Consider the following 16,892-nt stretch of genomic DNA (forward strand, 5'->3'; position numbering starts at 1 on the left):
AACTGAATATAGGGCTTCCCCGGTGGCGCAGTGGTTGAGAGTCTGCCTGCCAATGCACGGGACACGGGTTCGAGCCCTGGTCTGGGAGGATCCCACATGCCGCGGAGCGACTGGGCCCGTGAGCCACAATTACTGAGCCTGCGCGTCTGGAGCCTGTGCTCCGCAACAAGAGAGCCCGTGATAGTGAGAGGCCTGCACGCCGCGATGAGGAGTGGCCCCCACTTGCCGCAACTGGAGGGGGCCCTCGCGCAGAGGCGAGGACCCAAAGCAGCCATGGATAAATAAATAAATAAATAAAATTTTAAAAAACAAAAAACTGAATATACTGATACATGGAAGCATACACTGTAAACTGCAGAATTCCTCACCAACATTAGTTTTCATGATTTACTAACATTCTTGGTTCCACAGCTGATGCAACACCTGAACCCAACCAAGAGTCTGTGATCTCATCTTCAGGTTCTCATCCTGAACCCAACCAAGAGTCTGTGCCATGTGAATGTCAACGCTTCATGTCCACAGGTCAACTGTGGGCAATCCGCCATGCCATAATCCCAAACCTGATCACTCCAGTTAAGGGAACACTCGCTGTATTTCTTTAATCATAGCTAGGATGACCATACATCCCATTCATCATGGTTTGCCTGGGACTGTTTCCACATTAGCATCCCTTTTCTCTCTCAAAAGTGCCCTAACTTGAATGATAAACTACACAGTCACCTTAATTACAACAGACATAAGTTGTGGCACCAAGAGGTGACAGACAAGGGGCTAGCCTTAGGACTCCCACTGTACTTTCCAGGAGCCCCCTGAAAGCCATTCCAAATAAACGAACAATATGAGCAGAAACAGTAAGTTTGCTATGCAGAACTAAGGCCCCTTCTAATCAGATTGCTGCTCCCAGGTCCCTCCTGAATAAAAACTCTGGAGCTAATACACACAAATATTCTCTCATTTAGAGAACATTACAAACCCACAAACTATTCCACCCTTAATCAACACTTGGGAACTCCATCATAAGCATGTGCACGTACACATAAATCACAAAGAGATGGTCAGCTAGGAATCTAAACCACTACATTGTGTCATCAACCTAAAATCCTGCATGGCCTTAGATAAAGCATTCAGCCTTTCTGAGCTGGTCTGCACTTCTGCTAATCTGGAACAATGTTTGTCTCCTCCACTTGCACGGAGAGACCACATTAGCAAGCACAGTGACGTGCTTGGAGAGTTTTAGAAAAGCAATGGATTGCCATCCCATAAAGCCTGTTAACTGGGAAAGAAGGCTGAGGTGACCTTGCATAAAAAAGCAAAACCTCTACAAGGTGACAGGTGGTTTCTTTTCCCCCTCCTTTCCTTCGCAGGTTTTTTTTTTTAATCTTTTATTTACTTTATTTTATTTATGTATTTTTGGCTGTGTTGGGTCTTCGTTGCTGCGCACAGGCTTTCTTCTAGTTGCGGCAAGCGGGGGCTACTCTTCATTGCGGTGCGCAGGCTTCTCATTGCGGTGGCTTCTCTTGTTGCAGAGCACAGGCTCTAGGTGCGCGGGCTTCAGTAGTTGTGGCATGTGGGCTCAGTAGTTGTGGCTCGCGGGCTCTAAAGCGCAGGCTCAGTAGTTGTGGCATACCGACTTAGTTGCTCCGTGGCATGTGGGATCTTCCCGGACCAGGGCTTGAACCCATGTCCCCTGCATTGGCAGGCGGATTCTTAACCACTGCGTGACCAGGGAAGCCCCCTTCACAGGTTTTTAATTCAAATGCGTTACCAGGGGTGTATGTAACAGGGTGAAAAGGGTCACTGTAACAGTGAAATACTGGCCCACTTAGTGCTAAGGAACTTTGTTGTTATAATTCTTAACTAGGGTCATGGACTCCTAGATTCATAAGTTCAACATCAAGGGATCTGTGAAGCCCCCAAATGATAAATAAGTAGAGTGAGTGAGCAGGCATACTGCAGATGACCACATTTTCCCTTTGTGAGTCAAGAGTCCCCAGTATAGAGGACCCTCAACAAATAGAGGACAAATTTCAGTGCTTATTCAGCTGCTAACCTGTACTGTTACCTTGGATAAGTCACTTTAATCTCTGTGTGCCTGTTTCCTTATCCTTCCAAAGGAAATACTTGCCTTATCCATTCAAGAGGTGGTGGTGAGGATGAGATGAGAAAATATTGATGAAAGCTCTCTGCAGTGGTCAAAAGATTATCATTTTTATCTCTTTTAAAATCACCATTAGATGCTGATAGAAATCCTGTCTGGGGATGGTTCCTATCTATTTAGAAAAGAAACATAAAAGAATAAGGAAAAGCAAATAAAGAGTCACACAATTAAAATTCACCTTCACCCCACTCTCTGGTTCCTGGATTTGCTGAGCCAAACCACTCTGGGAAGATGTAAAGATCACAAGTTCAGTTTCTGCCCAACTCGGGCTGCTCAGTGACCAGTGTTTCACACTGATAAATGCCTCCCAAATCTCAGAGCATGAAGTGAGAGTTCACAAGGTTAGGCACATTAATTAGCAGGACTCATTTGGATTCTGTATTCATCAAATGCAACAAGCAGCTATTCAATATTTGCCTGTTTGCACTATGCTAAGGTCTCTAATTCAAAGATCCAGACAGAAAAACAAAATAAAGCCCAAGAAAATAAACTAAAATAAACCTGTCACCATCAGAATGTGCCTCTATGTAAATTAAGCAGCTATAAAGCACAGCAAAAGGGTCTGCATAGGCCTACAGCAGAGACAGTATGAGTAATGTGCAGGCTACAGAAGTGAGTCCGGCTGCAAAAGAAAGGAAAAATAAAGTAGTTCCAAGCAGAGACTACTTTTTGTGCTTTAACAAATTCCTCTTAACTCCTTTTGCTTAATTCTTTATTGATCTGTAATCCCCAGAGGAAGAACACAGCATTATACAGTACTTTTTCAGATTCTTTTAAACTCAGTAAGTCTATTCCCATACTTAACTTTGATTAGTTTTACCTTCCTGTATCTAAAATAAGCCTGTATCCAAAATAAGCAACATTTTATAAGTAAATATTTGCATGAGTATACAAAACTAGATTCAGAGACTGACCATGATCCCTTATGTTTTAAGGGTCCTAGGTAGAAAGTACACGATGAAATAGAAAATATCACTTGTTTTAAAGCAGCCCATAGGATTGTAGTTTTTGACCTTGGCTACACAAATCACCTGTAGGAATTTCTAAATATTTGAAAGGCTAAGCCCAATCTTAGACTCACTCAATCAGAATTGTTGGGGGCTAGATCTCCAGGCAACAGTATTTTTTCTGATATATGGCCAGGATATAGAAATACTATCAAAGGACATAAATTTCACAGCTTACAGAAGCTCTATCTAGGGCAGATCCAAAGCAGAAAGAAATAAAAGAAAGACCCTCTATATTCTCTTTAGGTTTGGGGTAAATGACCGTATCTTTCACCAAGAGCTTCCATAGGACAATCTTCAATTCCGACAATGATGATCCCACTGGGAGATGAACACAGAGATGAGCAGCATTTTCTCTCCCCCCTTTTCTCCATACCCTACGTGGGACCAGTCTGATGCCAACACGACACCAAAAGTACCAGAACTGGGCAAATACTCTCAATCTGGAAGGCCCTCAAATAGGTGACTATTGATTATGGGGCCATCCTGGTTTTTTAAGATCAGCTTCAGGGTTTTGATGAGATTTAATTAAGTTCTGGAAAGGGGAGCTATGTCAACCCTTTGGTTTAGCACTCTGGTGACATATCCCTTGGACAAGCCTAATAATGGTGGCTTTTTTTGGACAACCCTGTAAGGAATGGTGGATAGACATTCAAAGCTATAAATGATGGCTAGAAATTGAGAGATGTTTCTAGGAGCTACCATTTTAAATCTCCTGAAGAAGATCAATATCCCCAAATAGCAAAGAGGCTAGGTGTCTTAAGCCACACCATTTCTCTGAGGCAGCCTAACCTGTTCTACCCTAACTCTGTGTCAGCCTCACCTGCTCCAAATAGCAAAAGGATAGGGAAAGCATTTGACACACTCACCTAAACCATACCGAGGATATCCTGGCAGGAAACAGTTTTGCTCTAACCCACAATAAAGCCTGGGCTTTTTCCAATCATCCTCCCTATCTAACAAAGAAAGGCAGCAGAAACTTCCCTCTCTCAAGAAAGCCTTCCCTGATTAAAACCATAAGGCTGAATTCCCCCAGGGAGGAGAATGGAATTTTCTTGTTGCAGATTATTGCAGGGACTCAAAAAGTCTGTGCAGGCAGGGGCTAAGTGGCTGGGAATAAAGAGACAAGTCCAACATTTAGAATTATGAGACATCAAGAAAACCAGGTTAAAAAATTATCATACAGCCTGGAGAAGAAACAACAAGCAATTACGACTGTGCCTGAGTGACTTTCCCCCTATAATATCCACAATTTCAATAATGTGATTACAATATTTTTAGGGTTAAGAAATATATTTTATTATATCTCTAAATGTAAATTCATTGCTGAAATTAACCATATCACTCTCCAAAATAAATAATTTCAGGAAATGCTCTCTATCATAGCATCCTTAGATAAAACACACACACACACACACACACACACACACACATTATCTGAGTTATAAACAGCTTATACCAACCTGGCTGTCCCGTGCTGGGAATCCATGATAACCTGGGGTCAGAGGCTCGTTCTAAGACAAAGGAAAGAAAAGAAAACCGTAAGACAAAAGAAAGTGTTGAGAATCATCAAAATCATCCAAAATGATCAAACATAAATTCCTGCACCAGTTCCTAAGGTGTTCTACCTAACTATATACATCTCTCAGTTTAGCACGTATGATATCAAAAAAACAAAAACAAATAAAAAACAGTATTTGCTTAGGAGCACTATTCATAAGCACCGCGTTCCTCCTTGTACAGCTACATGTTTCCTTCTCAGTGTATCTCAAACAGAGCACTACTGGGATTTGGGGCAGATCAATTCCTAACTTCACACCGTGGGACTCTAGTATGCCTGGCCCTTAACTTCTAAAAGCCAGTAGGCTTTCAGTGTCCTGAACACTAGGAAAACCAAAAACTTCCACACATTTCCAAAAGTCCCCTTGTTAGGAAGGAGACAGTACCACCCCTACTGAGAACTGTCTCTTGACCTGGTAAAGTTTTAGTCCCTCCCCTCTATCAATCTGCTTTCCTTCAGTTCTTTTAAACCTAGATGAAAGTCCACCTCTGTTCCGGACTTCCTCTACCATCCTACATCATCCTATGAACTCAAGTGACTCCTAATATGTGTAATAAGTTAAAATTTACTGGGTTATTTGTACAATTTACTTTTCATATTATTTATAATTTAATACATCTTCTTTTTGTAAAGGTGTTTCATACTGAGTGCCTCATCCTCACATTAACCATTAAATCAAGATCCTTGAGGGCAAGAATGATAGCGAATAAAAGCTATGCAAACCCTAATTTAATACAATGTCATACAATATGAGCACTCACTTATGGCTTACTTGACTCATTCAATTATTCAGTCAACATATATTGAATACCTAATATTTTCAAAGTTCTGTTTAGATGACTGACAGAATAAGTCAGTAAAACAAGCCCCTTGCCTTCAAGGGAACTTTTAAATGGGAGGAGATACATGTGCACACAAAGGTGTAAATGAGAACACAGTGCTTTCATAGTTTTTCCAAGGTGCTCAACACAGCTATCTGAAAGATATGCATCCTCTTCTTCCATTCCTACTAGCAGAACAGTAAGTTAAGAAGAATTTTCATTGATAGGACCTTCATTTATGACGAGAGTAAACCTGCCACCTGATGGTACATCTGCTATGATTATATCCATATCTTTGATCATCGAAAGTCCACACTCCTTTCAAAAACATGAAAGCCAGGGGTCAACTTAAGCTCCCTGCACAGACCCCATGTCTTGTTCATCATGGTTTCCCCACAACCTAGCACAGTGTCTAACACATGGTGGACATTCAGAAGAATGTGTAAATAAATAAATGAGGTTCAATAACCAGAAATTATTAGGCATTCAGTTGCTGACTCAATCATAGACAACCCAAGTTCTCCTTTTTTTCCTTAATCTCTATTTTGGACATTTATAAATTAAGTCTCCCTAAAGAGAGTACACCAAAGATAACTGCCTTTAAAAATTATAGGTGCCAAAATGATCCCGAGAAAGAACAAAGTTGAAGGACTCACATTACAAAGCTACAGTAATCAGGACAGTGTAATACTGCCTAAGAACAGACGTACAGACCAATGAAGTACAACTGAGAGTCCAGAAATAAACTCTTGCAGTTACAATCAACTGAGTTTTCAAAAGGGTGCCAAGAAAAGCAATGGAAGAAAGAATAGCCTTTTCAACAAATGGTGCTGGGACAACTGGATATGCCATGTCAAAGAATAAAGTTGGAACTCTATCTTACACCATATACAAAATTAACTCAAGATAGATCACAGACCTAAAATCATAAAACTCTTAGAAGAAAACAAAGGATTAAATCTTCATGACCTTTGGATAGGCAATGGTTTCTTCAATATGACTACAAAGACACAAATGACGAAAAATAGATAAATGGACTTCATCAAAATTTAAAACTTTTGTGCTTCAAAGGACACCATCAATTCTGGGGATCTAATGTACACAGAGTGATTATAGTTAACAATACTGAATGATATACTTGAAAGTTGCTAAGAGAGTAGATTGTAAATGTTCTCACCACAAAAAATAAATGGTAATTATGTGACATGTTGCAGGTGTTAGTTAAAGGTATGGTGGTAATCACTTTGCAACATATTAAGTGTATCAAACCAACAAGTTGTACATGTTAAACTTACACAATGTTAATGCCAATTATGTCTCAATAAAGCTGGGGAAGAAAAGACACCGTCAAGTAAGTGGGAAGACAACTAACAGAATGGGAGAAAATATTTGCAAATCCTTTGTCCAATAAGGGACTTGTAGTCAGAATATAAAAGAACTCTCAGAAAGACAACCCAAATTTTTAAGTGGGCAAAAGTTGCAAACAGGAAGTTCCCCAAACAGGATATACAAATGGCCAATAAGCACATAAAAAGATACTCAACACTGTTGGTCATTAGGAAAATGCAAATCAAAACCACAATGAGATAACACTTCACACCCACTAGGATGGTTATAATCAAAAAGTCAGACAATAACAAGTGATAACAACAACGTGGAGAGACCGGAATCTCATACATTGCTGTTGGGACTATAAAATGGTGCAGGCACTTTGGAAATAGTTTGGAAGTCCCTCAAAATGTTAAAAAAGAGTTACCATGTGACCCAGCAATTCCACACTAGGTATAACCAAGAAAACTGGAAACATACATCCACACAAAGCCTTGTACACAAATGTTCATAGCAGAATTATTTCATAATAGCCAAAAAGTTGAAATAATCCAAATGTCCATCAATTGATAAGTGGATAGGCAAAGTATTGTATATCTATAACTGAATATTATTTGGCAATAAAAGGAATGAAGTGCTGATACAACAAAGATGAATTTTAAAAACATCATGCTAAGTGAAAAAAGCCAGAGACAATAGGCCACAAATTATATGATTCCATTTATATGAGATATTCAGAAGGGGCAAATCTATGGAGAAAGAAAGTAGATTAGTAGCTCCAGGGACTAAAGGGAGTGACTGCCAATGGGTACTGGGTTTTACTTTTGGTGATGAAAATGTTCTGGAATTAGTGATGATGGACTCACAACTCTATGATTTTGCTTAAAACCACAAAACACTAAAAACACTTTAAAAGGGTGAGATTTATGGTCTGTGAATTATAGGTCAATAAACCTGTTATTTAAAAATAATAATAATAGGCAATGTTGGCTGGCTATTTTCCTACAAATTTTTACAGGGGAGACACACGCAGCTTAGACCATAACAAAAAGAACAAGGCTCCTTCCGAAATCCCCAAGTGCCTTGTTTGTTCTGGAGTCTATACATTTACTTCAATACCATTCTCTACAGATTTTAACAATGATGATGATAAATGTGATAATAACCACTAGATATTGAGCAACCAATCAGGCATGGTTTCAGGATGGAGGGGAGGAGTAAGAGAAAGCGGCAAAGAGAAGGAGATAATAAAGCACAGATAATAGGTGGAAAAGTCAAACTTTTAACGCAGGTCTGTTGGACTCCAAAGCCCCTGTTCCTCCCGCTTTATCAAATTCTCTAATAACCATTCCATATTATTCCTCTACAGTATATTTCAAGATTGTCTGAGGAAGGAGTTATAGGATGAAGAAAGTCATCAAAAACACCCAAAAGCATCACTAACAAAGATTTGTCACTCCCAGAGATATCCCATGTATAAACTATATTCTTGAGTTCAACAATGCAGAAAACTTTTTGTAAAGAAAAAAAAAAGTACATTCCTACAAGCAAGTATTGTCAAAAACTTTAACAGCAAAGACAGATGTAACAGGTACACAGAGATGTGCCAGAGGAAACGGACTTCCTCCTTCACCTGCTTAGCAAAGTAGTCCTCGTTTCTTCCCCACCTCTCACCCGAGGCTACCTGGAACTCTCCAGCACTCAGACACCACCGCCTCTCTGAAAGTGGACTACACTTAACGACAAAGGTTTGCTTTCGTTTTTAATTTTACCACGTATATATCTGTCCCTTCAAAATGCATGAACTTTGCATGTTTTTGAATTTTATAGAAATGAATCCTATTGCATAGCAATTTCCTTTTTTCTCATATTACGAGATTTATCTCCACTTACGCATGTCACTATATTTCACTAATTTTGACTACTGCTTAATATTCTATCTTATGACTATGTCACAATTTATTTACCCCTCTTGTTTTCCTGTTAATAGATATTTAAGTTGTTTCCAGTTATACTCACAAACCACTGCTGCCTGTGAACATTTAGAGTTGAGGTATCACTTTCCACCCATAGACTGACAAATATGAAAATGAAAATATGACAAATTGGCAGGAAGAAGAGTAAATAGATATCTTCACATCTAATAGTAGGAAGATAAGCATACTGGGACTACTCTTTTGGAAAGCAATTTGACAATAATTATTAAAATATTAAATATTCATACCTTCTTGTAATTTCATATCTCTGATCTCTTTATCTACTAGAGAATCACCTGAACTTGTGCTCAAAGAAGCATGTGCAAAGATTTTTCAGTGCAGTGCTGTTTGCAACACTGAAAAACTAAAAAGCACCTCAATAACAGGGAAGTAGTGTTATCAACTATTGTTGATATTGTTGACTATTCAACATCCTCTGTTAAACTGCAAGTGTTTTAAAAGGTAAAATCTCAATGAACTATCTCAAATCATATTAAATGAGAGCAAAACAGTCGGTGTGCTATTCCTTTAAATCACAATACAAAAAGAGGTATTTCTACATGCATATAAAAAAGTAAATAAATGCATAGAGAAGATCTAGAAGGATATACAACAAACTTCTAACAGTGGTTCCCTCTAGGGAGAAGAATGAGATCTGTGGAAGGTCGAGAGGGCATGCTTTATCTGAATTATTTGAATTTACAAAATGTAAAATTCATGTATTACTTAGAGCATAAAAAAGAACCAAAGAAGTCACTATTACCAGTGTTTTATAATGTACAAAACACCTTCACATAATCTTATTTAGTTCTCACGATGCAGAAAATAGGTTTTATAACCCTCATTTTACAGATGACAAAACTGAATTTCAGAGAGATTAAATGATTTGCTCAAGGCCAAATAGCTAATGATAGTGGCTGAGCTGCCTTCAGACTTAGGTCTTTTAACTCTATTCCCAGTACTTCTGCTACTTCATGACAACTAGTACAAACCAGTACTGGTCCTGGTAGAGATTACTATGATTGTCTAAAAACATGTAGATCTGAGTTTTTAATCAGTGTAAAAATAATAACTGAAAGTTATTATTTTTTAAAATTTTTATTTCATATTGGAGTATAGTTGATTAACAATGTTGTATTAGTTTCAGGTGTACAGCAAAGTGATTCAGTTATACATAAATAACTGAAATTTATAGCAGACATGGAATTACAAGGCAAGCTAATGGAACAGATGGGACAGAAATCAGATGTGTTAAACTCCAAAGAGGAAAGGCAGCTATACTGCTATAAGCAAGAGTTATTGACCTAGTAAGACTGAAAGACTTAGAAACTGACTGCCAAGGCACAGAAGCTGCTCAAAAATAAAAAGAATATATAAGAAATAAAATACCAACCATAAGAATTTTACTACAGAGATAGCAATGAAACCTGTTTAGAAGCTTCTGGTAAGTGAGTGTGTGAAAGAGTAACAGAAGGATCCTTAAGTAACTGGCAAATACAGCAACTGTGATGGATCGTGCACGTACAACGGACACTGAAGGAAGTGAAGAAAAATATGACCTGACATTTGTATTCTTCACTAGCTGCTTAGAAGCTCCCATTGCACCTATGTTTGAAAAATCCATTTAAGCAGAAGAATCTTCATTCATTCGGTAAAAGTGGATTCAACAACTGCTCTATGACAAGTACAGTGCTGGTATCCCTGCCCTTGAGGAGCTGTGAGTCAAAATAATTATAAAATAATGTGATTGATAACATAACTAACACCTATAAGAAGAACGACAGGACTCCAGAAGATCTTTTGGAAAAGTGTGTATGGGATTTGGGGGTGGGGGGGGAGAGTTGAGTGGGTAATAGCCTCTAACCTCTTATTGGAGGACAAGACCTTCACACTGTGATGGACTGATGCATGCTGAAAAGACACAATGGATTTTAAAGCCACTTTTCTAAATGCATTCTGAAAATCATCAACATCATTTCTAAATGATTATTTAGATATACATAATGGGCCAATATATTTGCCCATTCCAAATGAAAATTACCCAGAATACTGCATCTGGGAGGTACAATAGAAAAGAACTGCTTCCTTAAGCATTTAAAAAATACAGTTAAAAGAGAGGTACTAAGAGGACTTAACAAAACTGAAAATCAACAAAGCCCTGCTTTCGGTACAGAAATATAGCAGTGATATAACATACTAGCAGGACTTCCCTGGCGGCACAGCGGTTAAGAATCCGCCTGCCATTGCAGGGGACACAGGTTCGATCCCTGGTCCGGGAAGATCCCACATGCTGTGGAGCAACTAAGCCCATGAGCCACAACGACTGAGCCTGCGCTCTACAGCCCACGAGCCACAACTACTGAGCCTGCGTGCCACAACTACTGAAGCCCGAGCGCCTAGAGCCCGTGCTCTGCCACAAGAGAAGCCACTGCAATGAGAAGCCCGCACATAGCAATGAAGAGTAGCTCCCACTCACTGCAACGAGAGAAAGCCTGCGTGCAGCAACGAAGACCCAACACAGCCAAAAATAAAATAAATTAATTAATTTTAAAAAATAACATGCTAGCTATAAATCCTAAGCAATATCAATAAAACACTAACTGAGGAGCCTAGGGAAGACACCACTCTGCCGTCTCCCTTGGTTTCACCTACTTAACAGGTCATGTGTTCAGCGTCCAGAGATTTATTACAAGAGTATTTCTTACTGGCCTCCATCAATGATGAGGGTTGTCTAGGAGCAGGTGCAGAAAACTGGAAATGCACAAGGAAGTTATACCAAGCAATCAGAAAAAAAAATTTAACCCACCCTATTGTTTTTCTTTTGTGTCTAACAAAATCAAACCCATTTCACAAAATGGAAGGGGAAGAAAAATACTGAGAATGGAACAAAATAAATTCTTGCTACCATGCAATTTGGGGAGAGGAAAGTAAAAGGAAGCAAAGGAAAGGAAGAATGAAGCTGTCCTCTAACAAACAAAGCTTGGGCAATGGTACAAGCCCAAATTTTTCACTGACTTACTCCCAACTGAAAATTAATTTCACATTACCTTACACTTAGCAATGGAGGGAAAGACTGATTTAGACCATAATGGCTAGGGGAAAAAAAAAAAAAAAGCAAATCAAAAAAAAAAAGAATCAAAAGCAAATTCCCAGGGTATTTCATTACCTTGTTTTGCAGCCCAAGTTACTGTTTTTCAAGTAGTAAGCCTACTGTTGAACAGGGACATGGAAGGGAACACCACAGGAACTGAAGATGTACCTAAGTTCCCATGCTATTACGTACAAAAACAAATCCTAGCAACAAGTAGGGTCAGGAAAAGAGACTGCTTAGCAACCACAGGACATCATTCCGCATCCAAACCATACAGGGTTCAAGGTACCCAAAGATAAGAGGGCTTACAAGGGATATGAATCTGGTAGTATCTAACAACACAGGCCCAACAGAAGGTCCAATGGGTAACTGGTAGACTAAACTTTCACACTACAATAGAATAAAATAAAACATAGGGTAATTCGTCCCACCTCCCCATCAAGAAAACTGACAGACAGTAGCTCTTTGTTACACTCACCACTTCTACCCCAAATACCCCATCTTTTTTTAAAGAGACAGCTCATTTTGGGGGTGCTTTATCTCAGCCCTAAGGATAGTTGCTGTTATAAATTAACTTTATACTAATGATATATTATCATCTATCAATCATATTATTACATTATTTTATATCTACTGTATTACATCTGCTATTCCTTAGAGTTCTCTTTACTTCTTACAAGCCAATCCCTTATTAATTCAATCTGCTGTTAATGTAAACAATTCTTTATGTTAAATTCCTTGTCTAAATTACTTATAGTCTCTTTATCCTGACTGGACCCAGATTGGTACAGATGAGCTGAAACAAAATGCTAATAGCCACTTATTTCACACAGGACAGTCATTATGCTTCATGTTTTCTATACGTTATCACTTTGTATTCTCACTAAAACTCTGTAATATATCTCTCAATATTAAGAAAACTGAGGCTCAGAAAATGATGCAATTTGTCTACCATAATGCAAATCCAGGTTGGTCTTATACTCAGGTTCCCTACTATAGCATTTATTTTTCTTCACAGAACCTAGCAACACTTTTTAAAGAACTAAACATCTATGTACCGGAAAAGAATGAACAAAGCAGTCCTGGCTGCTATACTTAGAAAGGGCAGTTTGTTGGTTGGCCTTGACTGGTGCCTGGGAACTTAGATGGAGGGTTCTATTCCCAGAACTAGTAAGAGTGGCTCACTGTGCCTAAACTGTGCAAACAATACGGTTTATGCCAAACACTGCTTTCCTCCTGGGAGTCTAGAATTTGAGCATGTGCTAGGCAGAGAGTGCCTATGTGAACAACCCTTCCCAGCCGTGCCCCAAAAAGAAAAATTTCAGCACTAAGTCTAATGAGCTTCCCTGGTAGGCAACACTGCCACCACTGGCTGAAGGAAGTAAGCACATCCTGCGTGACTCAACTGCAAGAGAACTCTAGGAAGCTGGAGCCTGATTTCTTCTGGACTTCACCCCATGCAATTTTTCCCTTGGTGATTTTGCTTTGTATCCTTTCACTGTTATAAATCATAGCCATGAGTATGTCTATACAATGAATTCTGTAAATCCTAGCAGATCATTGGAGCTGGGGAAGTCTTGGGGACACCCCCCCAATACAGCTTATGACATGCCAAGTATTTTATTAAATGCAGAGGATACAAAGATGAATAGGGCCTTTGTCCTCAAGGAATTTTACAGTCTATTTAAATTTCACTTCTCTGATCTTCACTTCTTAGTCTGTTTGCCACTTAAAATAGATTAGATACATCTCCCTAAGCTAAATTTCATTCTTGGCGCTGAAATGATGCTAAATATTTAATAAGTCCATCAAGCAAAATCTGAAATACAAAGCTCTAATAAACTCGAAGGCCACACATATTTTCTCTTTACTTTCCCCATCATATTGTGTTCCTCATTAAAAATAAATTGACCAACTCTTGTACACTGCTGGTAGGAATATAAAATGGTGTAGCTACTAAAGAAAATAGCCTGGCGGTTCCTCAAAAAGTTAAATATCGAACTACCGCACGGCCCAGCAATTCCACTGCTAGGTATATTCCCCAAGGAATTAAAAACAAGTACTCATATAAGTACTTGTACACACTATGCAAAATAGCTGAGATGTGGAAATAACACAAATGTCCATCAATGAACGAATAAATAAATAATTGAATACACATACAAAGGAATATTATTCAGCTTTAAAAAGGAACAAAGTGCTGATACATGCTACAACATGAATGAACCTTTAAAACATGATGGTACATGAAAAAAGCCAGACACAAAAGGTCTCATATTGTATAATTACATTTATATGAAATACCAAGAATAGGTAAATTCATAGAGGCAGAAAGCAGATAGAAGGAAGGGGAAATGGAGGATGACTGCTTAATGGCGGGTGACTGCTTAATAGGTATGGGGTGATAAAAATTTTTGGAACTAGATAGGGGTGGTGTCTGCACAACCAGAATGTACTAAATACCACCAAATTGTTCACTTCTAAAAGACTAATTATATGTTATATGAATTTCATCTCAATAAAAACATTTTTTGAAAAGCAATGCAGTATACAATATGGTGATAATGATGTTATTTGAATGGGTACTTGTAGCTTGAAATAAAATCATCAGTGACTACAACAGATATGGATTCAAAAAAGTGCCACATCTCAATATATACCCTGGAAAACTACTTGAAGACTCAAAGTGGTTCTAAGCAATGATACAGATACTGATGCCATAGAGTATGTATAAATTTTCTTCCTAAAACCATAGAAAATAAAATGTTTCTAAATTATTATATAAGACTTTGAATAGGCATGTGTGCATAAATAAAATCAGTATTTTAAAGACATTTGCCTATTTCATCAACATCCCTAAAAATTTATATATTTAGGTTGGCTTGTCCTTTCAATGGAAAAACAACTTAAAGCCTTATATAGAGTTTCCTCATATTCAGGCATTTATAGCACATATACATAACTTTTTTTTCCTTAAGTCTAAAAGGATGTATCCCAAAATGTTTAGTGATTATATGTCTTGATGTTGAGTTTGGGTTTATAGAGTGACATACATTTTTTTTTTCTTTTGCCTATCTGTACTTTCTAATTTTTCAACAACGAATACGTATTGTTTTCACTTAGCCATCAAAAATTAGGAATAATAACAGTACCTTCTCAAGGACGCTGTGAAGATTAAATGAGATAATACACATAAAGCCCTTAAAACTGTATTCAGGATATTATAAGTATGCAATAAATATTAGGTAATAGGGGTATTATTATGTTTCTGTTATTGTAAATATTTTTCAGGACACATATATTTCATTACCTCTGGCAAAAGCATTCACCTTAATCCAGGCCTGGGTCATCTGAGTGAAGCCTAAATAACTGAATAATAGCTTCTTAGCTGGTCCAGCAGTCTCCATCCACCTCTTCCCAATTTTCTTACCAGGCCAGGGTAGTTCATCAAACACCACTCATATCACTCCCATGCTAATGGCCCTCCACTGCTTACATGATCAAGTTCCAAACACTCTAAATCTGGCCTCACCTGGTCATTCCCTTTTTCTCCCCATTTATTTATTCCTTCAACAAATATTTACTGAAGGACATTCATATGTCTGGCACTATGGCAGAAATAGAAAGACAAATAAGTTACTGATTCTTTTCTTAAGGAACTCATAGTCTAGTAAGAGAGACAGGCATGTAAACAAGCACAACATGAATCATGCAATAAAATGTAAATATGAGGTCCAGAGGGAACAAGTGTCCAAAGTTGATAATGGAGTGAGAAAGGCATGAAGAAATTACAAACACGGGAAGTCATGGGAGGCAAGATCTGGATGGGGTTTGAAGGATGACTGCAAATAGCTAATTTCCAGATCTAAACTTCACTCAATTTACTTTGCACCTTAGGGTGTTCTCCCACATCAACTCAACTTTAGTAAAATCTAGCAAAGTGCTACCTGCCTTCACAATGCAATTCCTGTAACTCTGGCTCAGTGTATTTTCAAACTGAGTCAAGACCCATTCATGACTGATTTAATTTAAGAGATCTCAACCATTATTAAAAAATAAAAATAATGAGAGCAGCAGCTCTCAAACTTTCGGGTCTTAGAATCCCTTTACCCTCTTAAAAATTACCAGAGATCCCAAAGAACTTTTGTTTATGGGAGTTAAAAAGGATTGGTATTTGCCTATTAGAAACTGAAACTGCATAATTTTTAAAATATTTGTTAATTCACTTTAAAATACCAAAAATAAACCATTATGGTAACATAAAACATTTTATGAAAATTAACTATATTTTATAAAACAAAAAATTTAGTGAGAACAGTGCCATTGTTTTACATTTTGTTTTTGCAAATATCATTCACATCCCACTTAACAGAAAATGGCTAAGATATCTGCTTCTGCATTCAATCTGTTGTGATATGTTATTTTGGTGAAAGTATATGAAGAAAATCTGGCCTTCCACAGATATGTATTTGGAAAAAGTAGGAGTACTTTAATAGTCTTTTCACATACCTATGGATATTCTTCCTTAATATTATACCAAAACTTGAAAAGTAACAGTTCCTTAAAAGTTAGTTGCAGTGTGACATCTGAAACCATATCAATGAATTTTTTTCATAAAACCCATTGGCCTGTCCTGCATTTTGAATCAATTTTCACCTATCATGATTACGTAACATCTTGCATTGTTTGTTTATAAAATACTGGTTCACTAAGTTATAAAGATCTTCTCAATATTGACACATTTCATTATATAATATCCATGAAACTGACTTTTTTCACCCCTCCTTTAAGTGCAAGGGTGTGGTGGTGAAAAAAATAATGACTACCAGTACAGTTTGGTGCCGGTGCCTTGATTCACTCTAGGACGACCCATCATTGCTTACACAACACCAGTGCAAATGTCAACATAGTAGGAAAGGCAAAAAACATCTTAATGTTATGAAAAGAGT

General features: G+C 37.9%; 1 protein-coding gene across 1 annotated transcript in view; it reads right to left on the reverse strand.

Moving 5' to 3' along the window:
• RBFOX2 (RNA binding fox-1 homolog 2) overlaps positions 1 to 16,892 on the reverse strand; it is a 261,661-nt gene that overhangs the window by 179,739 nt on the left and 65,030 nt on the right. Inside the window, 1 exon segment of the mRNA XM_036866682.1 lies at positions 4,629 to 4,679. Within this exon segment, the coding sequence (XP_036722577.1) occupies positions 4,629 to 4,679 (51 nt within the window).

The sequence above is a fragment of the Balaenoptera musculus genome, chromosome 10, assembly GCF_009873245.2.
Source record: "Balaenoptera musculus isolate JJ_BM4_2016_0621 chromosome 10, mBalMus1.pri.v3, whole genome shotgun sequence".
Taxonomy (NCBI): Eukaryota; Metazoa; Chordata; class Mammalia; order Artiodactyla; family Balaenopteridae; genus Balaenoptera; species Balaenoptera musculus.